General features: G+C 52.2%; 1 protein-coding gene across 1 annotated transcript in view; it reads right to left on the reverse strand.

The window, feature by feature from the left end:
* DDAH2 (DDAH family member 2, ADMA-independent) overlaps positions 1 to 26,786 on the reverse strand; it is a 141,293-nt gene extending 114,507 nt beyond the window's left edge. The window contains exon 1 of the mRNA XM_086924657.1: positions 25,893 to 26,786. Coding sequence (XP_086780783.1) covers positions 25,893 to 26,228 — 336 coding nt within the window. The 5' untranslated portion in view covers positions 26,229 to 26,786. The remainder of the gene's footprint in view (positions 1 to 25,892) is intronic.
* Between the last annotated feature and the right edge of the window lie 1,194 nt (positions 26,787 to 27,980).

A 27,980-nucleotide genomic window follows, 5' to 3' on the forward strand; every position in this document is an offset into this window, starting at 1 on the left:
GTGAAAACTGCTATAATATAACCAGTGGTAATGGGAGTAATTTTGCAGTTTTAGGTTTTGCCTCCCATGTATTTGTTAGTTTATTTTTTCCATTTTAATTTTATGTTTTAGTTCAGTTATGTAATAAGTAGGGCTTTAAGTGGGCCAGGTCTGAGCACCGTCAGGTATTTTCAGGGGGTCTCGAAACGGGTCTCTATCGGGCTCTATTTTTGGGCTTCGCAGAGGTAGTCAGTTTTCTTTTTTAGGTCGAGGACCGAAGGCTGGCTTGCCAGCCAGAAGTCGGAGATTTAATGTCTTTCAGTAGGGAGCTTAAACCCACCTCTCTCCTCGTCTCTCCTCCCTTGGCTGGCTTCCTAAACGGAGGCCAGCCATTCGAGGAGAGAGGCGTCACTCGAAAGAAGCTCCGTCTCTTTCGGATTCGGGGGCGTGTTCATTCTGTTCTTTCTACTTTTTAGCCACACCTTTTTAGAACGCCGAACACGCCCCTGAATCTGAAAATGTTCGGAAGCTTGCGTGCGCCATTTCGGACGTGTCCCCGGGATCCGCGATTTTGCGGTGAGTGCTGTGCCCCCCTTCCCAGAAGATGGACGGCTGTGCCCGCCCCCGCCGTGGCTACGTCCGTCATGGGGGAGAGCAGCTCCCGGGGACAAGGGGAGTGGGCATTTAGTAATGTCTGCCTAGAGCAATTTGTAGGCGCTGGCCGGGACCCGGTCCAACTCTGGCACCAGGGTCGCCGCCGCTGCTGCTGGTCGCTTGTCCTGCGTGGTATCGGGGTGGGGAAGGATAGTGAGTCTTCTTTGCCTCTCTCCTCTATTGGGATTGACTGCCGGTAGTTGCCGCCATGCAGGGGGATGCGGCCCCCGACTGGGACGCGGCCCTCACCAGCAGGCCACTTCCAGGGTCCTGGCACCCAAGCCTGCCCTCGCCTACCTCTCAGGGGTGAGGCTCGGGGTTGAACTCGGAGGAGTGGAAGGAGCAAGATGGGACTGTTGCAGGGGGGAGGGGGGCACACCAGTTGCAGGCTCCCCCACATCCCAGTGTTACCCGACTGGTCCACGGCACCTTCCCTGCTGTACAGCTTTCCACGCTGCTTGTGGCACCTCAGCCTCGCAACCACTCCATGACATCTTCCCGGTCTGTGCGCATGGCGATGGAGGGGGGTTGAGGGGGGGGGGGAGCGCTTCTTTATCCCTGTTCCTGCCAGGCACGCTACCCCTGCCTTTCCGGTGCGGAGGGGCAGGCAGCGGAGGTTTGTTCAATTACGTTTATTTCAGGTCCGGCCGCCAGCATATCATCCGACGCCCCCGTGCCAAATGCTCATGGCGAGTTGCTTGGGTCTCAGGCGTTTTTGTCGGGAAGCGCAATGAGAACTCGGATAGATTTGCCCTTTATGCTCTGCATAGGCGACTGGGAAGTTTATAACTGTCACGGTACAAACTAGGAGGCCAACGATTAGACAACAGTCATGGCGGGTATTTATGCGTGGCGCTGCCCGTAGCCCGTTTTGGATGTACAGGGAAATGTACTTATTCTTATATGCATAGGCGCTATGAGACCGCGCTGAAAATTAAAGGCCACGATACATGACTAGGTAATGCCTCGAGCGCGGTATTTATTTATCAATAGGTCCAGTTTTGTATTCGGGATGCGTGATAGGAAAAAGGGAGCGCTTTCAATTGGAAGTCGTGTTTAACGTTAAGTATGAAAGCGCGCTCACAACCGAACACTTATAAGAGAATTATTATTTGGCTTATGCCTCTTACACAATCTGCATGCGCCTGGGCAAATCACTTATTCTCCCCGTGCCTGTCAAAAATGAATGTGTGCCCACTGTAACTTAACTGGTGCTATTTAAAGTGCTCTGATCCCTGTTTCGGATCGCAGTTAGTTGGTGAGGCCACTAAAGCATTACAAGTTGGGGAGACTATGTAAAAGGAACCACATTTCATGGTGTACAGAAATAAGTCGTTTCAACACGAACTTTAGCAGTGATAAGTTAAGAAAGGGTTTCTGTGTTCGGGGAAGAGGTTTGCAGGATCTACGTGTTTATTGCTGCCTAACTAAGATGCACTAGAAACGAGATAATATTTGAAGGTGTCTGCATAGCCAGGAGTGGTAAGCTAATATTTGTGATGGTTGAGCTAAAATGATCAAGATGTCAATCCTTTTAGTACAGTCGATGTAAGAGCTTTAAGATCTCTGAAAGTAAGTTCTCATTTCATATAGTAATAATTGAAGCAACAAAACTACAGGAAAAACATGCATGATATATTTACACATATAGAAATGTGAGAATACTTTTGTGTTGGGGCCTCGAATTTGAGAGCACCCAGTCGTTGCCATTTTATGCTTGTCCTCGAGGAAGGAATGGTACTGGGTGGATTTGGTACTGCAGCAAAACATTAATTAGGGTCCGGGTGAACAGCTTTGTCACGGGGTGGCTCTGTGTGTGTGTGTGTGGCTCTCTGCGTGTGTGTGTAGCTCTGTCTATATGTGTGTGTGTGTAGCTCTGTGTGTGGCTCTGTGTGTGTAACTATAAGTGTGTGTGTATATCTGTGTGTGTGTGGCTCTGTGTATGTGCCTCTGTGTGTGTACGTATGTGTATGTGTGTGTAGCTCAGTGTGTGTGTGTGTGTGTGTGTGTCTCTGTGTGTGTGTCTCTGCGTGTGTGTGTGTATGTGTGTGTGTGGCTGTGTGTGTGTGTACCTGTGTGTGTGTGTAGCTCTGTGTGTGTCTTGCTGTGTGTATGAAGGCTGTGGCTCTGTGTAGATAGCTTTTATTGTAGGTGGCTCTATATGTGGATGCCTCTGTCTGTGTGAGTATGGCTCTGTGTAGGTAGCTCTATGTGAATGCTCTATGTAGGTAGCTTTGTGTGGGTAGCTCTGTGTTGATGTAAATGCAATAAGTAATGCATTTGCAAACAATAAACATATTAGCATTGTAAATGACAATGCCATTTCTTTACCGATTAAGCTATTGCCTATGTAAATGACAAGGCCATTTGTTAATAAAAAAATAAAAAAAGCAATGACAATAGCTCTACCTTTAATAATGTCGAGACCATTGCATTGTAAATGCTTGTTTTTTTGGACTGCAGTGAGAGCATGCACATCGATGTGGAATGTATTCTTTAATGGCACAAAGGCGGAGGGGGGGGGCAGGAGGGGAAGGGCTGAAGCCCTTTGAGCCCAATGTACGTTGCGCATGGGGGATGGGGGTGGGGCGGGAGTTTTCCCTACAGCTGCTGCACTCACAATTCACGTCTTTCAACCAATCAGAGCATGAAATTCACTGAACATTATTCTCTGCCATAACCCCCTGAAGTGCTGATTGTGTCCTGCACTTACATTATAAAGCAGAATAAAAGAGTTTACAACTTTTATCATCTTATGCGCTTTCCTATTTAATAAGTGAATGAATAAATAACTGTTTCTTCCAGTCACCCGCCCGATCCCCTCTGGATGTCTACAGTCTGTCTAGTAAGGAGGGGCCGGCTTCTTGGGGTGCTTCTCGCTTGTTCTGGAGGACCTGGAATCTATCTGGCTGGTCCAGTCACCAGGAGTGTGGGAGGGGGGATATACTGCATCAATGTGTAAGCAGGGGTGGTGACAGCGGATATAAAGGCTGAAATAGACCCCATCCCTCGGTGTACTATGCACGCAGCAGGTGGACTAACGGGAAACGGAGTATGATTAGAACTGTTCGGCTTCCAGGTGCTCATTGAGTCTGGAATGACTGTCAGCCAAGGTTGGATTGATAGGGCAGGCACTCAGGCAGGGAGGGATGGGCCGGTGACTGAGGGCCAGTTGTCAGACGGTCTTTAAGATGCCATGTTGGCCCTTTTGGTGTCTTTCCGTATCATTCGGCTGTCCTACGAGGCTCGAAGGGGGCCTGAACGGCCTCGCTGGGGACAGTGGTCTCTGCTCCTCTCTCCCACCCAGATGGAGGCGGCACTGTTCTTCCCCGTCCCCTGCCGGGCCGGCTTGTATCTGTGCGGGACACTGGTCCCTACAGCCTAGACGTCATGCCAGGTGAGCCGCGTTGTAGGAGGACTCTGTGGCATGTTTTGACGGGGTGGTGGCTTTGTTAAAACTCACCCCTGTGAAGCCGCATTGCCTTCTGGGAGCAGTGCTTCTAGTACACTCAGCCTCACGTGAAGCCACCCTATACGGGGGGTGTCTGCCTGGGCATTTCCTGGGATGATGACAACGGGAGTGTGTATGTCGTTATCCATACATAGCCTTGCTGGAGTAAGGAGGAGAGAGAGCGATGACGCTGATGACATTCTGAGGAGTCCTAGAGCTGACGGCTTGTCAGAACAGGGGGTACTGCTACACTAGTTATCTTTATTTAGATCACGCCCCTACTTGAATAGGCCACACCCCTTTGAGGTTTGCCCCGCCCCTTTTAGAGCACCCCCAGTTTTTTCCCCCACTTAAAGCCCTGGTAATAAGTATAAGGGGGGAGATGTGTTGGAACTGGACTCGAGTGTCAGAATCCACTACTGGTTGGAATGTTATGGTTGGATCTAGAGGGCAGCAGCGTCTCTTGCTCTGGCCGGTCGATTGTATCGTTTGTGCCTGGTGGAGGTGGAACTCACCTGGTATCCTGTGGTATTTAGCTCCCGGTACTGGTGTTTGCCCACAGGGTAAGCCTTATTCTTTGTATTTGCGCACCTTGTTTCCCGCTTGACCAGGGGTTACTTGGTATCCTGTGGCATTCGGCTCCCGGTATTGGTGTTTGCCCACAGGATGAGTCGCATTAAGCCTTGTATTTGCGCATCTCGTTTCCCTTTTGGACCAGGGGTTACAAAGGAGTGTGGCCTGTTCAAGGAGGGGAGGCTCACCACCTGCCTGGGTGAATGCCATCTGCCAGCCCAGTGCAGCAGGGTGATGGTACCACCGGCCAGGATGGTGACCCGTTTGTAGCTGCGGACAGTGGACCAATGGAAAGGCCAGAAACGCGCCTTAACTGGGCCTGGTGACAGCGCACAAGGCCACCCTGAGTCAAGGTCAAGATGCCCAGGTGACAGGCAGATGCACTTGCTGGAGCAGGCAGCTCGCGCTGGTGGCTGCAGTCTCTGCTTGAGATCAGGGGGCACCTTTGCATCACCATTTTCTCAATGAGAGCCAGTGCTACAGTGAGATCCACACCATTTGAAGCACTTTATTGGGCTCAGAACCTGGGAGTATGTCAGCGGGGTGTCCATGTGGAGAGGACAGTGGGCCCTGCACAGATGTTATCGGCCACTGGGCTCCATCACTGTTTGGTACCGGGCTCGGCACTCTCTGGTACCGGGCTCGGGCACTCTCTGGTACCGGGCTCGGGCACTCTCTGGTACCGGGCTCGGGCACTCTCTGGTACCGGGCTCGGGCACTCTCTGGTACCGGGATCGGGCACTCTCTGGTAATCAATCAATCAATCAGGGAATTTTGATGTGCACTACTCACCCGGGAGGGTCTCAGGGTGCTTGGGGGAGGAGGGGAGCAGCTCGTCAGTCGAAGAGCCAGGTCTTGAGTGTCTTCCTGAAGATGTATAGAGTGGGTGCACATCTGATGTTGATCTGGAGCTCGTTCCAGGTTTTGGCTGCGATGTAGGAGATGGCTTTTCCACCTGTTCTCGCTCTGCGGATGCACGGAGCTTCGGCAAGGGCAGCGGATCCGAGGTTTCTCTTGGGTATGTGGAAGGAGATTCTTTTGTTGAGATATGGGGGTCCGGTGTTATGGAGGCATTTATAGGTGTGGGAAGGTTTCTTGAAAGTTACTCTCTTCTTGACGGGGATTCAGTGGTGGTTTTGCAGATGTTGGGTGATGTGTTTCTGTCGAGGGACGCCGAGGAGGAGTCTGGCTGCGGTGCTCTGTATGGTCTGGAGTTTGCGGAGTAGAGACTTGTTGATCCCGGCGTAGAGGGCATTTCTGTAGTACAGTCTGCTGGTTAAGAGTGCATGGGTGACATTCTTTCTTGATTAGGTAGTGATCCATTTGAAGGTCTTCTGAAGGATGTGGAGGGTGTTGAAACAGGTGGAGTTAATGGCATTAATCTGTCAGGTCATGGAGAGGGAGGAGTCATGTATGATGCCATGGTTCTGGGCGTGGTTTGTGGGAGGGGTTCTGCCGAGGATGGTGGGCGGCCAGTTTTTGTCCTATGCAGGAAGGGTCAGAGGACGAGGACCTCTGTCTTCTCCGAGTTGAGTTTCAGGCAGCTGCTGCTCATCCAGAATGCAACGTCTTTCATTCCTTCGTGGAAGCGGAGTCTGGTGGTGATGGGGTCCTTTTGTGAGGGAGAGGATGAGATGGGTGTCATTGGTGCAGGATACTAGGCTGAGTCTGTGCTGTCTGAGGATGGTGGCAAGGGGGGCCATGTAGATGCTGAAGAGCGTTGGGCCGAGCGGTGATCCTTGGGGTACTCCGCAGTTGAGCTCTGTGGGTTCGGAGAGGAAGGGAGGAAGCCTGATTCTTTGGGTTCTGCCAGTGAGGAAGAGCAGAGCCAGTCGACGGCGGTTCCCTGTATGCCGGTGTTGTGGGGTCTGGCGGTGTGTGTGGTGGGAGATGATGTTGAAGGCAGCAGAGAGGTCGAGTGGGATCAGGGCTGCGGTGTGGCCTTGGTCGAGGAGAGTGCGGATGGGGTCTGGACCCGAGCACTCTCTGGTACGGGGCCATTGCACTCTCTGGTACCGGGATTAGGCACTTTCTGGTACTGTGCTTGTGCATTTTTTGGTACTGAGCTATGGCATGCTCCGATACCGGCATTTTTTAGTACCGGGCTCGGGCACTTTGTGGTACCGACTCTGGCACTTTCTGGGATTGAGCCCTTTCTGGTACGGGGCTATAGCACTCCCTGGTACTGGGCTATGGCTCTTTCTGGTACCAACCCCTTGCATTTTTTGGTAGCGAACTCTGTCTCTTTATGGTACCAGGCTCGGTCTCTTTTTGGTACCGGGCTATGACACTGGTCTCTGGCACTTTCGGGTACTTGCCTCGGCACCTTCCAAGGGGCACAAGTCAGTGGCTTGGAGGCATCGCGAAGAGACAAATAACATTTCCCGGTGTAGTCCGTCTCTCGGCTGGCATCAGCGATCTGAAGCCAAACACGCTCATAATCAGGGCTTTAAGTGGAAGCTTTATCAATATTATATACAAGTCATAGTTGCTGCTTATTTATCTTAGGCAACTAACAACCAATGGCAAAGCCAATAGCCCTGACTTCTTGTAGGTATGATGTTACTTGTTGCATCATATATCTGGATGCAATGACAGAAACAGCAAAATACAAGTGGGTGGCACACTATGCTAAGCACAGGTTTTTCTCTTACATGTTTTAAGCCACGCCCTTGATTATATTGACCACGCCCCTTTGAGAGACCCCCCAGTTTTTTCATCCCACTTAAAGCCCTGCTCATAGTTAAGGCACACAGCTACTCAGTGGTGCAAAAGGCCAGCAGGGAGCTGGAGGCGGGAACACTTAAAGGAGACCCTGACGCGGTCAGCAGCCACAGGCACTAGGGTTCCACCAAGCATTGCCCCCTTTGGACCACCCGACCAGATACCACGACCACCTTTCTCTACATTGCTTCGCTCACCCTGGTAGCGCTGCGAAGGCCAACGGCAAGGCGCATGTGGACCAATGAGATTAAAGTCAATGAGAGCACGGTGACCGCAGGCTCCGAATGAGCCGACCCGCTCACGGACACTCCTCTCTTGTAAACCTGCCTCACCAATTAACGCTTGATTTCTCCTGACCCTTGACCCTAATCACTGATCCTACATAACCCGCCCAGAACTTGGGTTGCCATTCCCCGAGGCCGAGGTCTGCGTCTCCCTGTCCAGAGGAGGGCGGTATTGTAACCGGCCGGTGCCACCGCAAGCCCCCTCTGGCTGCCCAGAGAGGCCGGTTCTGCAGCCCTGGTGAAGTGCCATCTCTGGGGCCGGCTCCGGTGCCATCTTGGGGCAGCTGGCGAGGGCACGAGTGAACGCCAGAGACAACAGGGTGGCTGAACCGCGCATAAACCTAACGCGGTAATGGTTCCCGGACTTGACTGGTGGGGTGTGGTCGGTTGTAGGTACAGCTCCCCCCCCCCCCCCCTTCTGCCCGCACTGGCCACATCTGGTAACAGCAGCTCGTGGCTTTGGTATTCAGTCTCGAAAAAACACAGTGACCTTGAGGAGGTGTGGCCGGAGACACCCTGTCTGGAAATGCTCAGTGAAGCCAGGACGGGGACCAATAAGCACTTCCTCCAACGCGGGGGGGGGGGGGGGGGGGGGAGTATTTAAGCTTTGAATAAAGCTGGACTTTCGTTTGCTCCGACCCCCCATCCCTCCCTTGAGCCTCAGAAGCGGGTAAACAACGGGGCCCTCGAGAGCCACACTGACTCTTGTAACGGGAGAAACGTTTGCCTGGGGCGGGGGTCACAAGTTAGGGTAACCAGAATTTTAAAGCCAAAAACCGGGACAATTCCCAAAAATAGAACTACAATTTTACTTCGTCCCGGCGCATAGAATGACAGCGCTCCTTAGCAGAGAATTACAGAAAAGGCAGTAAGAACGTACAAAAAATGCCATTGTTAACACCAGTAGCTGTTAATTAAACTGCGTTATTATAACAGCTGCTAACTATCCCTGGTTTGCAAAATATAAAAAGATACCTCCCACCGTTTTCAGGCGACCCTCTCTAAAAACCGGGACATGAGCTTAATAGCCTGAAATCTGCCAGGGCCGCTGCCGAAACCCCGGGACTGTCCGGGCAAATCCGGGACGCCTGGTCACCCTATAACTAACCCTGGGCGTAGTTTGCGTAGTAGCGCTACACGTAGCTAAGTGAAGTGCCCTGCGAACTGCGTAGTGCGGTAGGGAAAATGCTGTTCGCACTGACTGCACAGAGCCGGATGCTTGTCCGCACTGTGCAATCATTGCAAACCGCATCTTGCAGAGTGCAAGTGGTCATTTTCTGCCGCTCATGTAGATTTGTACTCGAGCGGCAGCTTTCTCAACACAGACTGGTAGTTTCTCATCGCGAGCGGTCGCAAGCATACGCGACCACTCGCAATGAGAACCTGACCTCCCCGCGTTGAGAATCACGCCAGCAGGTTTATTTGCCACGCTTGCGATCAACAACTTGATGTTGCTGATCGCCAACGAGGAAAAAGTCTCGCCGGAATGTTATATTTCTCGCTCGCGGTCGCCAACTTGACGTTGAGGACCGCAAGCAAGCAAAAAATGCCCGCTAAGCGTTGTTGCTCTGTGCCACGTGCAATTCGCTTAGCACATAGTTGCGCAAACTACGTACGCTCTGCGAGCATAGCGTAGTCCATTGCCCAGGGTTACCTATAACAAGTACATGTGTCCGGGGCCCGTCCTGCTCTCAGCAGGCACACACACCCTTTCCAGCCCCGAGTGGAATGGGGCTTTCTCCATCTTGTCCATGGGCGGGGCCCCTGGAATGGATTCGGAAACAGTTCGAACTCTCTTGCTTGCGTGTGTGCCTCCAGGGTTACTGACCATTTAAGTTGCGTTCGGGTCCAAAAGGTAAATTCCAGTTCCCTGTTGCAACTGGACTGGCCGTAGGTCCTGAGTGTGGAAGGAGACCTAATAAAGCTACTTGGATGATTTAACTGTAACGATGCGCTTCGAAGGCATAGCTCTAAAGGTTGGCGCTTCGGAAGGTCTCCACACACAGCTCTGTACTAGATTGTTGGCCCTCGACATTCTGACAGGGGCGGCACCTGGTGAGCATGCACTCACCCTCTTCCAAGAGGCTGGCACCCGCGCGCCTGTCTGCAGACGCGTGGTTACTCAGTCCGTGACAGCTTCAATAAACAATGCCGCACTGGGTCACGGCAACTTCACAAAATGTGAAAACAAAGGAATCGACACAAGCAGCAGGTCTCCGAGTGACAGCAGCAGGACTTTCAGGCTGCTGACCCGGAATATTATGTGAGATCTGCGTCAGACCGTAAATATTCACTCAGTCATCCACCTCTACACTCCTCTCAGTGACTGAAGCATCCATTAAAGAGGTCTCTCTGTAACCTACATGTCACCCAAGAGTGAACTGTACACGTTCTGTGTGGGAGGGAAGCTTGCGCTTGTCTGTACTGCTAGATCTGTTCTGCGGGGACTGGAAGATTGCACTTGCTGCCGTCTGTGAGACAGGGAAGCTTGCTCGAGTCTGCCCTGCTGGATCTGTTCTGGGGGGAATGGAGGATTGTACTTGCTGCCTTCTCTGAGACAGGGAAGCTTGCTCTAGTCTTCCCTGCTAGGTCTGTTCTGCAGAGAATGGAAGACTGCGCTTACTGCCTTCTGTGCGAGAGGAAAGCTTGCGCTAGTCTGACCTGCTTTATCTGTTCTACGAGGAATGTAAGATTGCGCTTGCTTCCTTCTGTGAGACAGGGAAGCTTGCTCTAGTCTGCCCTGCTGTATCTGTTTTATGAGGAATGTAAGATTGCGCTTGCTGCCTTCTCTGAGACAGGGAAGCTTGCACTAGTCTGTCCTGCTGTCTCTATTCTGCGGGGAATGGAAGACTGAAGTTCCTTCTGAGAGACAGGGAAGCTTGCTCTAGTCTGCCCTGCTGTATCTGTTTTATGGGGAATGGAAGCTTGCGCTTGTCTGCCCTGCTGTATCTGTTTTATGGGGAATGGAAGCTTGCGCTTGTCTGTCCTGCTGTATCTGTTCTGCAGAGAATGGAAGATTGCACTTTCTGCCTTCTGTGAGACAGGGAAGCTTGCCTTTCTGTTGCCCTGGCTGTACCTGTCCTCTGAAGGCGGGAAGCTTGCACAGCTGCCCCGACTGAAACTGCCGTATGCGAGAGGGACGTGTGCACTATTTCCACAACACAAAAAGTAAATATATGATTTACTTTGCCAGCCCTTATTGAAATGCATGATGCGAGTGAACAAACTCAGAAAATACTTGAGAGAAGTTTCCTTTGATTTTATGCTTCAAACAAGCAGTGTTAGAAACATACCCGGCAAGTGAAGCGGCCCCATCTCAGTAGAACACCCGCCACCAATTCTGGATTTTAGGCAACACCGCTTTTCAGCTGGCATTTTGGGCCCATAATGAAAGTCTTAAAAGTAAAAACTACAAGCCCCACAATGCAACATGGATTTGGTTGAAAAGCCAGAAAGGCCTGTTGGCGACCTGTGTGACAGTAGCAACTGGCAGACGTGTGAAATGTAAAATAGAAAGTAGCTCCTGACTTTCTGCCAATTTGTCTTATCGCCTTTGACGGGTTAAAGAGCCCAGTATGTGAGAGGGCAGAGACAGCCTTTCAGACACAGGCATCACTGCCAGCCTGGGAAACAGGCCGGTGGGAAAGAGATATTTACAAGGACAATGCTGGATGTGTCTGAAGGTACTCAGAGAAAGGAACAACAAGGTGCAGGCACCCCTCTTCCAGAGCCCATCCTTGGCCTAGACACTTCTGTACAGCTCTTCCACAGCCCATCCTCGGCCTAGACACTTCTGTACCCCTCTTCCAAAGGCCTACTAGAGACCGGCGAACCCCTCTTCCAAAGCCCATCCTTGGCCTAGACACTTCTGTACCCCTCTTCCACAGCCCATCCTCGGCCTAGACACTTCTGTACCCCTCTCCCAGAGCCCGGCTAGAGACTGGCGAACCCCTCTTCCAGAGCCCATCCTTGGCCTAGACACTTCTGTACCCCTCTTCCACAGCCCATCCTCGGCCTAGACACTTCTGTACCCCTCTCCCAGAGCCCGGCTAGAGACTGGCGAACCCCTCTTCCAGAGCCCATCCTTGGCCTAGACACTTCTGTACCCCTCTTCCACAGCCCATCCTCGGCCTAGACACTTCTGTACCCCTCTTCCAAAGGCCTACTAGAGACCGGCGAACCCCTCTTCCAAAGCCCATCCTTGGCCTAGACACTTCTGTACCCCTCTTTCAGAGCCCGGCTAGAGACTGGCGAACCCCTCTTCCAAAGCCCATCCTCGGCCTAGACACTTCTGTACCCCTCTTTCAGAGCCCGGCTAGAGACTGGCGAACCCCTCTTCCAGAGCCCATCCTTGGCCTAGACACTTCTGTACCCCTCTTCCAGAGCACGGCTAGAGACTGGCGAACCCCTCTTCCAGAGCCCATCCTTGGCCTAGACACTTCTTTACCCCTCTTTCAGAGCCCGGCTAGAGACTGGCGAACCCCTCTTCCAGAGCCCATAGTCTGCCTAGACACTTCTTTTACCACGATAAAACTACACCCTTGTAGCGTTACACCTACCCACACTACCCGGCCAAGGCTGGGTTGAAATGGCAAAAAATAGATAACTTGTGTTGTATAGCGGTTACTAACTTGTTCAGTATAGCGCTTATTTACACGTTTCAGCTGCAAACAGGACATGGGTCAAATTTTATGAACACACCATATAGAGCTGCTCTCGTTTTATCGACCTTTGTAGCATGACGAGCTGGACTGATGCCGAGGGTTTATGATCACTTCCTGCAAGCGACACTACGATTTCTGAGGCAGGTGCACTAACCCAAAGGACTAATTTCAAGGATCCAGACCTACAAGTTTGACGAAATTCTTTGCAGCCGGGGCATTAACCTACCATGCTATTTTTTTAAACCAGGTTTCAAACATGTGACTTGAAGGTTACCCATACAACTCCGTGCAGCAGGCGCAGTGACCTACAGATGATGCAATGGCGGGGGGTGGGGAGGCGCGGGAGCGGGGGTGGGGAATGATGTCATGGCGCGGGTCTCCTAGGAGACGGGTAGCTGGCGGAGGGCATGCCATCTTTGGTACTCCACAAAGAGCAGTCCGCCCTACGGATGCGGTTGCCAAGGGAACGGAGGGAACCTTGAGTGACAGCTCCAGGGAACGCGCGCCACAGGAGGGGAGTTGGATCTCAAGGGAAGGGGTGAGCATATGGCGACCAAGGATCTTAGAAGTGTGGCTGGGCCAAACAAAAACAAGAACTAGAAGAAAGCAGGGGGGGGGGGGGAGGGGCGGGGGGAGGCACGAGGGGAGGCGACTGAGGTGAGGTTCAAGGCGGGTGGAGTGCAAAGGGGAATCCTCGCTAGAACTGAGCACAATAAAACCAGAAGGAGGGAAAATATAGAGTGCCTGCGAGCAGATTTATGGCTTCGTAGCACTGTGCATGACGATTATCCGACTCAAAGATGGCATTTAAATCTTTCTGAACCACTGGACTTTATCCTATATATGTCTGGAGACCTTTTTAGAGCTTTTTAGTTATTCTATTTTTCTTTAGCCCTGGCTATTACTTTCGATAAGTGGGGTGGTGGATGGGGGAGGGAGGGGGGGGGGGACAGTTGCAACACTGTACTGCTAATTAAAATAATCTGGAGGTTTTCAGAATTTTTTTTTTTACTTCGAAAGAGGACAGACTGATCTTCAAATGGGGTTTCGGACATTAATTCTAAAGGAAGGGATGGGGGTGGAAGCTACATATCCGGGGGTAATTATTAGGACTGATCCTAATGGGGGCGTCACACTGGGGCGAACGCCCCTCCCCATCCCTCTTGGGCCAGGCTCTCAGGCTGCCCCAAGCTCCGCCCAGACATATTTCCAGCAGCACAATTACCCCGCGCATTAAGTGAATTAGGCGGGAAACCGATCCGACCCAGCCGAAACCCGGCTGCTAATCGGATGAAGGCGGGAAGCAGGTGCCCCCCATGAGGAACTCAATCTTAGAGGGGGGGCATCAGTACCCCGAGCTACGGACGGTGGCACCAGGGGACATGCATCTGCTCCCCCCCTCAGTCCGGGACAGTGTTGGATTGGGATTAAAAATCATCCCCGGGCATGCATAAAAAAATCTGCCCACATTAGCATAATGCTTCCCTCAAATCACTGCTTCAGCGTAATTTTACATAAAGGGGGTGGGGGGGGGGGGGGGTGATGCATGCATCAGTTTACACTAGTGAAACGCACCTAACAAAAAGTGAGGTCACTTCTGCTCATGCCCCGCTCAGTATGCCTACATTAATGGGAGGCCCAGCGAGAGAAAAGGGGTGACACCTCTACCTGTTGCTGCTATATGGGAGGTAATGAGCGCCCATCTCCCTCCAGAAAGGCCACTCAGACACCCACTGGGCCGCCGGCGGTATCGTCGAACAACAGAGACACCGCTCAAATCGGCCCGAGGCTACTCAAAAGCAGCCCTCAGGAGGAACTCGGACCCCGGCTCCTCGGGCATTGCCCGAATGCCCCCGTTACCAATCCGACGCTGGTCCGGGAGGAGGGTGGCACCAGGGGACATGCATGATGCATCAGGACCCCAGGTCAGAAGGAGGGTGGCAGCAGGAAGCATGCTCTCTCGGCACAGGTGCACCACTGGGGGCGCTGCTGAGGTGTTTATAGGTGACAGGTGTGAGGTCACGTGAGTCTGAACCGATGCCGGACGGTGGGCGTGGAGTCAAAAGACGACACGACTCATAGGTTTTATGAAAGGGCAACAGAGCCGTCACCCGCCGGGCCTACGTGGAGCGAGACACAGGAGAGACAGGCATCTCCTGGTCTGTCCCTCCACTGTCTCACTCCTCAGCCACACACATTAGTTCTTGTGCCTGTCCAGTGTCTCCCACCCTCTCTCCTCCATCACACACATTAGTTCTTGCCTCTCCGAAGTCTCCCTCCCTCTCACCTCCATTACACACACATTAGATCTGGTGTCTCTCCAGTGTCTTCCTCCCTTTCTCCTCCATCACACACATTAGTTCTTCTGTCTCTTCGGTGTCCCCCTCTCTCTCCCCTCCATCCAGGGGCGGATTGGCAATGCGGGCATCGGCCGAAGGGCCGGTATCTCCGTGCCCTCTGTGGGCCCGTTTTTTTCTCCCCTTTCCCAGCCGAACAGTGAAGCTGCATTAATTTCTCTGTCTCCGTGATCTCTGTGTACTAGGAAAAGGGAGAAAAAAAAACGGCCAACAGAGGGCACGGAGACAGAGAAATGAATGCAGCTTCACTGTGCAGTGATTATCCGCTGTGGCCTCTCCTTCACCCCCTGTCCAGCAAAGCAATCACGCTGAGGGTGGCTCGGGTCCAGAGAAACGGCCGAGGGAATAGTGGGCGAGGAAGAATGGGTGTTGCTGTGGGGGCCAGGTGATCTTTGCAACTTGCACCATCTTCACCTCAGCCTCCCCCCCCCCCCCCTCCCCCCTCCCGGCTACCATGGATGACCCAGCAGCTGTGTTTTGTGCCCCCCTGCCAGGACATTGCCCTGAGGCCTGGAGGGCTGGGGAGGGCTGATTAATTTACTAATTGCAGGGGCCTCACTGCTGTTCATGCCCTCCTGAGCTGAAGGTCTGGGGAGGGCTGAGTAGGTTAGTAATAGCAGGGGCTTCGCTGCTTATTAGGTGCTCCTTCCCTGAAGGGCTCGAATAATTTTGTGACAGAAAGGGGCCTTGCTGTTTTTTTAGTTGCTCAGCATGGCGCCATTGTCACCTCCCCCCCCCCCGTGTCTCCTGTGCAAGAACAGTATCCTCTCACTTTAATTCATACCTGTGCCAAACATCTTAAGGATTTTGGGGGCCCTGAGCCAAACATATTTTTGGGCCCCTGTTCGGAACAGATTTGAATTTATAATCCAATTTCTGATCTTTGATGCCCTCTTTCAGCTGGTCACTGGACAGTGCACTACCATACTTGTCCAAATTCCTAATGTATTTACATATAATATTCAAGGACATTGACGTGTGTAACCAAATGGTGTTTCATGAAAGGGCACGCCCCTTGAATCTGGGCCACGCCCCTTAATTGTGGGCCACGCCCCTTAATTGTGGGCCACTTTTTTCATCAGTGCCCAGGCCAAATTGTGATCCCAATCCGACCCTGCCTCCATCACACACATTAGATCTGGTGTCTCTCCAGGGTCTCCCTTACTCTCTCCTCCATCACACACATTTGATCTTATGTCTCACCACTGCCCGCTCCCCCTTTCTCCTTCACCAGGATACACGTTAGGTCCCCCCCCTCCCCCTTGGACCTCACTGCGGCCGCATCCCGGGCGCGCCCCTCCCCACCCCGGCCATTAATTCCCCTCTCAGGAAGCGCTGACTGAGCTGCTGAGCTCAGAGGAAGGCCGGCCAAAAACAGAGCCAGCGAGGCCTGCCGGCCCTCCTCATCCTCACAGGAGAGGAAGAGCAGAGGGCGGGGCTGGTGCTCTGGATAGGGGCCCTCACAGGGCCCCGTGCAAGCAAGAGGCCCACACTCATATTATTGTAATGTTTCTAATAGCGCTTTGAAGCCAGGGGCGCCTCACAATAGCCTCTGGTGCACGAGAAACACGAGCAAGGAGCCTGCGCTGGGATTGGTTCTCATCCCAAAAGTTGTTTCGGAGACGCAATAGCTTTTCTAAAAGCCAACACCTCGCTATGTCTTATAAAACAGTACGGGAGGTCACCCGATGCCAGCGGGTCACGTGATCATTTATTAAAGCCCCAGCGCCTGGTTTTCAGGGGAGCGAGAGGTGTGCGGTATTTCTCGAAAAGGCGCCTTGCCAGGGATGCTTCCATGGGCCGAAAGAGTTCAGTATTATAATACATATCCTCACCAAAGTTTGGAGTGGTGCACTACCCAGGTGGTCAGTTCAATTAATATGTTCACTTAATTGGGTTGTATCAAAATCAATCCTTTATTTTCTTTTTGGTTTGTGAACAGCTGTGATGAAAGTTTTTAAAAAATATATTTTTATTGTATTTTTCTTGACATGATACATACAGATAAAAACATGTAAACTTGTGGCAAATAGATCACATCGCTTATTCTTTTATGGATCATAAAATACGTCATGAGCAATTTGATTGTAGCTGTTGGGTGGATGGTTAATGTCATCCGACAATACAAAGTTCCAGCCAACGCGTTTCGTTCATTAAGCAATGAACTTCTTCAGGGCGATCGTGGTTAATGGGACAGCGAGGAGAAAAGTTTGTCCTACAGCCGTGTCCTGTGATGCGCGTGGGTGGGCCAGCTCTGTTGAGCCTGTGTTGTTCGTCACAATAAAGAGGTACAAAAGGGGGGTGGTGATGGACGGAGCATCTGAATCAATCAAACACTCACACCCAGTCAAAAGATCTGAGTTTAATCCATCACCGTTCTTTAGCCCACTCTGCCACCCCAGTTCAGACATGGCTATATGCAAATCAGTCTGACCCTGTGCCTCATCGGAACAGTCCTGCCCGAACTGCCAAGCCATGTCTTCCCTGGACCGGAAACAAGGTTCCGAGGACCGGTTTCTGGGATTCCAGCCGTCTTCAGCCCGGCTTGCTTGAATCCAGTGGCAAAGTGGGGCACAGGGTCAAGGCTGATTTGCATATAGCCAGTGTCTGACTTAGGGTGGTGTGGAGTGCAAAAAAACGATGGATTTAGGCCCAGATCTTTGTACTGGGGTGAATGTATGACATTGTTCTGCATTCTGTCCATCAACTGTGTTTTTTGCAAGTTCGTCACAAAAAAAGCATCAGTTCCACAGTTGCCAATAGTCGCAATATTGAAACGGATGCGGCCTCCTTGATAAGGGCCAATGATCTGTGGTCCTGAAAACGCAGTACGCCTGGTTGAGTCCCGATCCGGTCAGACCGGAAGAAGTTCATTGCTTAATGAACGAAACGCGTTGACTGGAACATTGTATTGTCGGATGACATTGAAAATAAAGGATTGATTTTGATACACCGAAACAAGCGAACATATTTATTGAACTGACCACCTGGGTAGTGCAACACTCCAAACTTTGGTGTAGTTCTTTCTCTGCTTGGCAGGTGCAGGAGTTGTACGTGCACACCAACTTGAACTATCTTTGGATTTATCTGTGGAGAAGTGTACCTCAATGTTTAGGGCAGGCAGATCTTGATGCAGAACTCCGGCCAGGGATCAGGGTTCGATTCCCGCCTCGGCGGGTCTTGGGCTCATAAATTCCTCTGACCGGATATTCTTGCCTCAGTGCCTATTCTAATCATGGGTCCCACGCTGCAACTCTGGGCAATAGCTTGCTTAGTCTCCACAACGGCCCCCACAGCGCCGGGAAGGCCTGGTTTCACGATGGGGGTGCCCAGGAGTGGACACTTCACACGGAAAACCAGGAAGGGTTCCCTTGCGGTATTCGTACAAGCGCGGGAGACCCACTGCGGGTAGCTGTGCGCTATACAAGTACAAAGACATTTACATTTACATTTACCACACAGGGAATATAGCTGGGAAGTGTGGCTATCCCGCTCCGTCGTTGTTCGCCTTGTTGCATATCCTGCTGGTTAGTGAGTCGAGAGCCCAGTCATGTGCCTTGGAGAGTTCCAGGCAGGGATCTCTAGGCGCTACTTTCCTCTGCTTCTAAGCACGCGGGATTCCCAGGAGATGTTCTGTTGCCAGAGAGAGATAATTAGCGGCGTTTAAGCCTCGAGTCTGCATGTTGCTGACAGGTTAATTGATGCACCTGTCTCAAACGGGCACCATTTAGTGACGTCAAGTGAGAGGTGCGATATAGGCAGGTTTATTTACGGGATTTAAAGACTCGACGTAAAGGACACCCTTTAGTGTCGGGGCCATCTTCGCAGGACCCTGAGAAGGGCACTGCAGGCATAACTCAGGCCCCTGCAGCCCTTGGGGTACAGGGGGGGGGGGGGGGGCTTGCTCTCTAGGTGGCCCCCTCCAGTCCAAGATCTATGAATAACAGACATGGGAGACCGAAGGGGCCCCTCACATTGTGTGTTTGTGTTTGTGTGTGTTACACCACTGGGGCACTGCCACACTCGAGGTAGAAAGCTACAAGAGTTGTTGCTCTGTAGTTTCAGGCCTGCGGATTGCATTAGTTTGTATTGTGTACGTACTTTTCTCAGAAACAAGGCCTTTTTGCCAGATGACTGATGGTTTTCAAGATAAAGTTTCTTGACGAACATGAATCTGAGGAGGGTGCTGGATTTCAGCCCTGGGTTCTAGAATCGAGCAGTCTGATTAGCATGAATCGATTTTGTGTTTAAGCTGACCTCAGGTTCAGATACAAGTGCATGAAACTCAATCATAAATTAATTTAATTCCAGCCGCTTCCGTGCAGTGAGACAGCGGCCAGACTCTGAAGTTACTCTGATGCATAACCTGTGTCCGCTGCATTGACAGGGTGGTCCCCCGTGCCGAATTCATCAGAGGTGACCCCAGGGGCTCTAAATGTATACTGAACAGCAATGGGACTCACTTTGACCCTTGCGGTCACCCCAGGTTGCAGGGTAAGGGCATTCTTAACCTGCCATGGCCAACTTATTATTAGCAAGAAAACGAATAACTTGAACCATGTGTCATGTTATTATTTCAGTCAAGTTATGACATCACTTCCGTCCTGTGATGGTGGTTGGGCTCTGACGTCACGACACCGCGTGCCAAAGCCTCAGAGTGGACAGCAGCTTCCGGAGCGGACAGCCAGCTGTCACTCACCAAATGAAAGGCCCGCCCTTCTGCTCAACGTTCTACCCTGAACAAGTAATCATTCATCCGTGAAGCTCACATGAACGACACGGATCTTGCGACGGAACTTTGTGAAATTTTTGGTTGCAAAGTTATGATATAATAAAACAACAAAAACCGAGGACATCTTACGGAAATAAGTGGTTATGGATGTGAAAAAGTCTGCAAACCGGATGTACCATGTTACAACGCATACCATTACAACGCATAGCGCTTTGAGGTGCTGGATAGTGGTAAGTATAATTTACTATTCTAACTCCAGTCCCCGTGGACCCTAGGGAAGTTGTTGGGTAGTAAATTATACTTATTCCCTATCCTAGAGCGCCCCCCAGCGCAATGCGTTGTAATGGTATGCGTTGTAAAAGTCGCGGTGTAATGGTAGTGCGGAGTAACGAATGCGTTGTAACAGGTGTATACCGTGAGGAGCCGATATCACACGGTGGCAGGGAAAGGGAGCTGAAATCACTGTAAATGCTGGTTTCCAGCTCGTTTTCCGAGGCTTTGAACGGCCGACCACCATTAAGGCATGTGAAGACACCCCAGGACCTGGGCACCACCCTCCGCAAGCTTCTGCAAAAGTGCCTCCCCCTTCAAGGCCACGCCCCCTCCTCACACGGTGAGATTGTTCTTCAAGTTGGCAGGTATGCACTCGTCGGGCCTGCCCCTTCCCCAGTGGCAGTGGTGTGTGTGTAGGGGGGGGGGGAGGGGGCGGGGTGAGTTTGGCCTCTTTGACGGCCAGCTGTTGTTGCAGGGAAAGCTGCCCATGGGTAGGAATGCCGCACTGGTGGGTGAGGGCCCCACTCTGTGAGCAAGTGTGTGTGTGTGGGGTGGTTGACTCACTATGGACGTGCCTGGTTCACTGTTAGTGGGCGGTACAAAAGGGGGTGGTGATGGACGGAGCATCTGAACCAATCAAACACTCACACCCAGTCAAAAGATCTGGGTTTAATCCATCACTGTTCTTTAGCCCGCCCTGCCACCCCAGTTCAAACATGGCCATACGCAAATCAGTCTGACCCTGTGCCTCATGGGAACAGTTCAGCCCGAACTGCCAAGCCATATCTTCCCTGGACCGGAAACAAGCTTCCTAGGACCCTGGGTATGCTCAGACGTGAGTCCCTTGCTCACTTTGCCACTGGATTCAAGCAAGCCAGAAACCGGTCCCCGGATGCTTGTTTCCGATCCAGGGAAGGCATGGCTTGGCAGTTCGGGCAGGACTGTTCCCATGAGGCACAGGGCCCGAGTGATTTGCATATGGCAATGTCTGAACTGGAGTGGCAGAGTGGGCAAAAGAACGATGATGGATCAAACCCAGATCTGTTGACTGGGTGTGAGTATTTGATTGGTTCAAATGCTCCGTCCATCACCCTCGCCTTTTGTATCACTGTTCTTGGGGTCACCCGCTGTGATAACTACAGAGACGCCCCAGAGAAGGAGTTCTAACTGGTCTGTGGAGAGGCGTGTTTTTGAGGGTGGTGGTAAAACAAACAGACAGAGAAATGGTTTTATAGGCTCTGGAAAAAAACTGCGGCTAGAGGTGTGGTTTTGTAGGGAGTAGTTTAACTAACCATGGGCAGAGACGTGGTTTTGTAGGAAGAGCAACAAAGTGTGGTCAGACAGAAATGTGGGTTTCAGATAGTTGTATAACAAACTTTGGACACGTGTGGTTTTGTAGACAATGATATAACAAAGTGCGGACACAGATGTGGTTTTGTAGAGAATGGTATGACCCACCATGGACACATATGTGGTTTCTAGATAGTGGTATGACCCACCATGGACACAGATGTGGTTTCTAGATACTGGAATGACCCACCATGGACACAGATGTGGTTTCTAGATACTGGAATGACCCACCATGGACACAGATGTGGTTTCTAGATAGTGGTACGACACACAGATGCGGTTTTCTTGGCTGCGGTACAATTTGTGCTGAGGGGTGCCGTTTTGTAAGTAGTGTTTACGTGAGAGGCAGACCGGGTGAAGCACTGGCGTGAATCCAATTAGATAGCCCAGTAAATATTGCACTTGCTGCAGAAAACTTTGAAAGGGTAGGTTTTTGAACACGCAGTGGGGTGACTCTGCCTTTCATCCACACAAAGCCAATACAATCTGTTCCACTGCCTTTTGATGATACCGAAAGTCTGAAAAGAGAGTTGTGTGCGATAGAAGAACTAACATACACACGCACAGCTCCCACGCGGAGACCTCCGCACCCAGACCCTGTTTGTTGATCAACACTGTCCCAGCTGCTGATGACGTGTAATAAGCGTGCGCTGCGAGGAGAGCGCCAATCTGCGGATTGAGGTATTTAAAGTATAAATCCATTCTTGTAAGCGGGTTATTGCAAGACCCCGTCAGAGCTAGGTGTGCGATAGCCTGCGGGCGGGGCTTCAAGTGTATCGCGACCTTCACACTCGCACATCTGCCATCATCCGAGGAAGAAGCCCAAATGTAAAACCGCGCCCGCGAGCTTGGCAAGAATCCTGTACACTTAGCAGGGCTCCATTTCTCGAGTTCACCTCGGAAAAGAGTGATGCACCGAACGTGGGGTATGCGTTGTAATGGTCGCGTTGTAATAGTAGGTAGTTGTAACGGTATGCGTTGTAACATGGTACATCCGCTCCTCACGTGTGACCGTGTGATGGGAGCCGATATCGTGTGCCGCTCTGTGGCACCGTGTGAGTTGGCAAGTATGCGAGGGGTTAGCCTGACACAGGAGTGATTCAGTCCCGTCCCGGCCGCCACCTCAGAAGCCCCGACCTTTCCTTAAAGGGCCCGAGTCCCAAAGCTCTACGCACTTCTAAAACAATTATCTACTGACCAATCATAGTCTGACTTCTTCGGTAATTAAAATCCCCCCAAAGGTGCTCAGCATGAGCATCACAAGTTGCGGCCGAGCGTCCACCGCAGAGTGGAACACTCCCTCCATATTAAAGGCCTCTTTAGGGCCCCCGATTAACCTCAAAACACCCATCTGACTGGCACTGTTCTCAGACTCCTCCTACCCACGACCCCCCCCCCCCCACGCACGATCTCTGCCCCCACATCCATGCAGGAAAGATAGTAGCCCCCCACCAAGACCAGAATATAAAGAGAGCCTGATATAATCACACCAGCGGGGTGGGGCGGGGTGCAGCCAGTGCACCTCCCACACACAGCTCAGCCAGTGCACCCCCCCCACACACAGCTCAGCCAGTGCACCCCCCCACACACAGCTCCTCACACACAGCTCAGCCAGTGCACCTCCCCACACACAGCTCAGCCAGTGCACCTACCCACACACAGCTCAGCCAGTGCACCTACCCACACACACAACCAGTGCACCTCCCACACACACAACCAGTGCACCTACCCACACACAGCTCAACCAGTGCACCTCCCCACACACACAACCAGTGCACATCCCACACACAACCAGTGCACCTCCCACACACAGCTCAGCCAGTGCACCTCCCACACACAGCTCAGCCAGTTCACCTCCCCACACACAGCTCAGCCAGTGCACCTCCCCACACACAGCTCAGCCAGTGCACCTCCCCACACACAGCTTAGCCAGTGCACCTCCCCACACACACACAGCTCAGCCAGTGCACCTCCCCACACACACACAGCTCAGCCAGTGCACCTCCCCACAGCCAGTGCACCTCCCCACACACAGCTCAGCCAGTGCACCTACCCACACACAGCTCAGCCAGTGCACCTCCCCACACACACAACCAGTGCACCTCCCACACACACAACCAGTGCACCTCCCACACACAGCTCAGCCAGTGCACCTACCCACACACACAACCAGTGCACATCCCACACACAACCAGTGCACCTCCCACACACAGATCAGCCAGTGCACATCCCCACACACAGCTCAGCCAGTGCACCTCCCCACACAGCTCAGCCAGTGCACCTCGCCACACACAGCTCAGCCAGTTCACCTCCCCACACACAGCTCAGCCAGTGCACCTCCCCACACACAGCTCAGCCAGTGCACCTCCCACACACAGCTCAGCCAGTGCACCTCCCACACACAGCTCAGCCAGTGCACCTACCCACACACAGCTCAGCCAGTGCACCTCCCCACACACACACAACCAGTGCACCTCCCACACACAGCTCAGCCAGTGCACCTCCCCACACACACACAACCAGTGCACCTCCCACACACAGATCAGCCAGTGCACCTCCCCACACACAGCTCAGCCAGTGCACCTCCCCACACACAGCTCAGCCAGTGCACCTCTCCACACACAGCTCAGCCAGTGCACCTCCACACACACAGCTCAGCCAGTGCACCCCCACACAAACAGCTCAGCCAATGCACCTCGCACACACAGCTCTGCCAGTGCACCTCCCACACACAGCTCAGCCAGTCCACCTCCCCACACACAGCTCAGCCAGTGCACCTCCCACACAAAGCTCAGCCAGTGCACCTCCCATACACAGCTCAGCCAGTGCACCTCCCCACACACAGCTCAGGCAGTGCTCTAAGACTCACACAACTCACCCAGTGCACCTCCCCACACACAGATCAGCCAGTGCACCTCCCCACACACACAAGCAGTGCACCTCCCACACACAGCTCAGCCAGTGCACCTCCCCACACACAGCTCAGCCAGTGCACCGTCCAACACAGCTCAGCCAGTGCACCTCCCCACACACACAACCAGTGCACCTCCCACACACAGCTCAGCCAGTGCACCTCCCCACACACAGCTCAGCCAGTGCACCGTCCAACACAGCTCAGCCAGTGCACCCAGACTCACACAGGTCACCTCTGACATGTAGCTCCACTAATATTCATTTTCTGGGACTCACACGCAGCTCTCCCTTTGCACCTCTATCCGGACCTACAGCACTGCCCTTTTACCAAATTCCTGAACATTCATATGAGTTGCTGCATATTTGGGATTTTCTCTTCCCATATTCACAGTCAGATCTGTCTGTTTCACGGGTGGACTCCACTGGCCAATCCCACCCTCACATATGACGTCTGCAGTGTCGTACAGGCAATCTCGCGTGACTTGCAGGAGATTTCAGGGAGTATCTTGTGTTTGGACCAGCAACAAACCATCTCATGAACTGCAACGGATGAATGTTTAATTGTATCTGAATAACCATGCAGCCTTGAAACCCCCAGGCCTGCGCGTCATTAGGGCCCAAGCACATGCTGTCTGTACCCCACACAGTACTGAAACAAAATTGAAGACAGGAGCAGTACTGGCTTTTCCATAAAGAAACTGTATGAATAGATCTGTGCTTCAGAATATATAGAAAAAAACATAACCCAGGTAAATGTATTTTCTGTATTGACATTTCCTGACGTCAAACAAATGTTTACATTTTTGTAGGCTCCGGGGATTTACCCACTTCAGGGAAACACCAGGCAGGACACAACTCACTTGACTGCAGCCTGACCCTGGGCTGCCAACTCCGCTCTGTTCAGTGAGTTTTATGAACTCCGCAGAGCACGCGGAGTTCCCAAAAACTCTGCTCCGCAGAGCGGCGTTTTTTCCTCGCTTGCGCTCCTCAATGTCAAGTTGCTGAACGCGGAATATCTACCTCCTGGCGAGATTTCTCAACGCGAGTGATTGCAGCAGGTCGCGACCACTCGCATTGAGAAATCTTCCGTTTGCGTTGAGAAAGCTCCGGCTCAAGTCGAAAATCTACTCAAGCAGTCGAAAGGAAGCTGCGCCCGCTTGAGCTCTGCATAGTGTTCAAGATGATATTATAGTGTGGGAAGAAAACCTGGTGCACAAAATCACCGCAAACGGTATGACCCTAACTCACTCCGCTGCTTGTGGAACTCCGCGTAGCGCGGCAGAGTTTTTTGTCACCACGCGGCGTTCCGCGTAAATCCGCCCAGGCTTACTGTAGCCTCATCTTAGGGGTGTAGGTTCCTCAGGCCCCCTTGCTTTCCTCAAAACCCCCGATATTCCAGTAGAGGGACCCGAGCATCTCTGCTAGTGAATATCAATACTGAGACCAAGACTCGGCTCTGCCGGTGCACCTCAGTCCAGACCTGCAGCCCCCTCCGCTACTCCAGAAGTGGGACCCCAAACATCTCCTCTAACGAATCACAGTCATGGCCAGTGGCCCTGCCATTCCAGTACTGGACGTACACACAGCTCTATCCTGTCTGTAGAATCCCACTACACCAGCACGTGGACACTCGCCTATACCAATGCACCTCTATCCTGACCTGCAGCACCTCCTCTTATTCCAGCACTGGGACCCACACACAGAGCAGCCAATGTACCTCAATCCTTGAATAAACGCAGGGATCAGCCTGTGTACCCCACTCCATACCTGCTTGTCCATGATAGAGCCCTACGCAGCAACCATTCAAGACACCGTCATTATGGGGAGGGGGTGTCAGCTGTGGTTGTACTGAGGCAAATTAACCTGAGGTAGCAGCAGGTCGAGGGGCCTTAACCATGCTCCAGTCTCAAGCCTTCACACTCACCAAACATTACTCACCTCCTTTCGGCGGGAAGGGGCCCAGGGCCGCGTGATGAGCGCCGTGTCTCCTTGCACCACCGCCAGGTCCTCCACCAGCACGGCCTCTGGTAACTCCTCGTCAGCAGCGATCTCGATCACCTGCAGGCCTAGTTTCTGCCTCAGGATGCCCGTGTAGACACCATATTGCCGGTGGGCCTTAGCCAGGTCCACAGGCTCCTGCCTTTCCTGCCGACATGTTGGCGATGAGGGTGGAGACCCCGGTTCACCCTCTGGCACAGTCTCCTGACCCAGCGACTCCGGTATTGCCCGCACTACGGCATGAGTGTATTTGCCAAAGGAGGAGAGACAGGCCATTGTCAAAGGATAATGAAACTGGACACAAGAACACCAAGCGGACTAAATGATGACAAAAAATTCTCCAACTCAAGTAACCTGTTTACAAGAACAGCTCTTGGCATCCAAAGAGAAAAAAGACCCAATAACTCCTTTCTGTTATATATTCCAGCAAGGTCTAACGAAAGTCAAAGGTGTGTCATGCTGGCCGACAGCAGCAATTCCTGGCGGATCAAATGCCGACAAAAACAAATACACTCACTGCAGAAAAATCCTCTGGTCATAAAAAGTGGTTTAAAAATTGAATCTTCTTTTAACGGTGAAAGCAGGTGAATCACAAAAAAGTTATTTGTCCATCCAAAGGCGGTTAATACCCCCAAAGCACTATCGCCAGCTGGATTGAATAATGGCTCTCAAATAGCTGTATCAAATCCAATCTACAAAACACTGCTCACATTCGATTAAAAAAAAAACTCGATGTACAAATGCAACGAGTCAGGACGCGAATGAGAACTGGTTCTTCGGCAGTGCACAAAATCCGTCTCACCCCGGGGCTGACTGACTGGGTGTTCTCAAGACCTACAAAAAGAGAAATACATGTTAGTTCATCGACTGCTTTTTCGGGGTCGACAGAAGCCACCGCTTTCCTTGCCTCTAATGTTCCCCAAAAGCCTCTCCTCCCGCAGGCTGGGTCCAGGACTTTTTGTTGCCTTTAGTTTGTGTTTTTTTCTCGGTGGGAGCAGGGAGCGCCCCGCAGCCAGGAGATGGAGGCCAAACAAGTGTATGGGTGGAGAGAGGAGGCAAGGGAGGACGCGCGCGCATGTGTCGGGTTTGTTAATGCTAGAAAAATGCAACAGCTGGTCCCTTTATAATACATCACAGACGGGGGAGGCGGGAGAAATAGTAGAGAGGAAGAAAGAAACAGAGGAAGAAAAAAACAGAGGAAGAAAGGAAGTCCGGGGTTTGAAGAGACAAGTTCAAGACTTGGTCAAAGTGAAAACGAAAAACAAGTGAAAAATGGAAAGGCGAAAGCCGTAGAACAAGCGACGCTACTTAGGGGGCGGAGGGGTTAAAAGGCCAATAAAGATGGTAACGGGCGAGAGGGAAATCGTGGAGGAGGAGAGAGGAGGACACGCAGGGTGTAACGGGGGGGAGGGCGCAAACAAGGAGGAGGTGTAAGAGGACTTCGAGCAGGGCGGGGGCCCAGGGCGAGATGTAAATATGCGATCGCAGAAATTCGTGGCTGGGGCATGCGCGAGGGGAGCCCTGAGAGGTCCAAGAATACACATAGTAGATTGCAAAGTACCTCATGCGCCGCGAATCTCGTACTGGTAAGCGCATAGACGCGAACCGCGGCTCAATGCGCGCTACACAAGAGTAAAACAAGGGCACATTTTAAGATAGTTTGGGTTTTTACTCACAGACGGTGCATGCTGGGAATTATAGTCCAACTCATGTGGGTGTGCGATTACAAATAAGAAAATAGAGCGAAGGGCCTATCTTAACACCTAAACCCAAAGGAAATAACAGCGTGGGCTGAATAAGGCTAAAAAAAGAGTGGGGGCGGGAGGAGCCCCGGGATGCCAGCGGGGGAATTTGCCACCCCTATCACTGCTCATCTGAAGCGAGACACCGACATGAAAGAAACCACAGACCTGGAGCAGGGGCAGCGCTGAGTCCGGCCTCACGCAGACCTCAGACCCGAGGGTCACTTGGGGGGCCCGGCTCTCCTCTCCCTCATCCGGCGGCCTGGGGATGGGGGTTCAATGCTTC

This window comes from Lissotriton vulgaris, chromosome 5 (genome assembly GCF_964263255.1).
Source record: "Lissotriton vulgaris chromosome 5, aLisVul1.2, whole genome shotgun sequence".
Taxonomy (NCBI): domain Eukaryota; kingdom Metazoa; phylum Chordata; class Amphibia; order Caudata; family Salamandridae; genus Lissotriton; species Lissotriton vulgaris.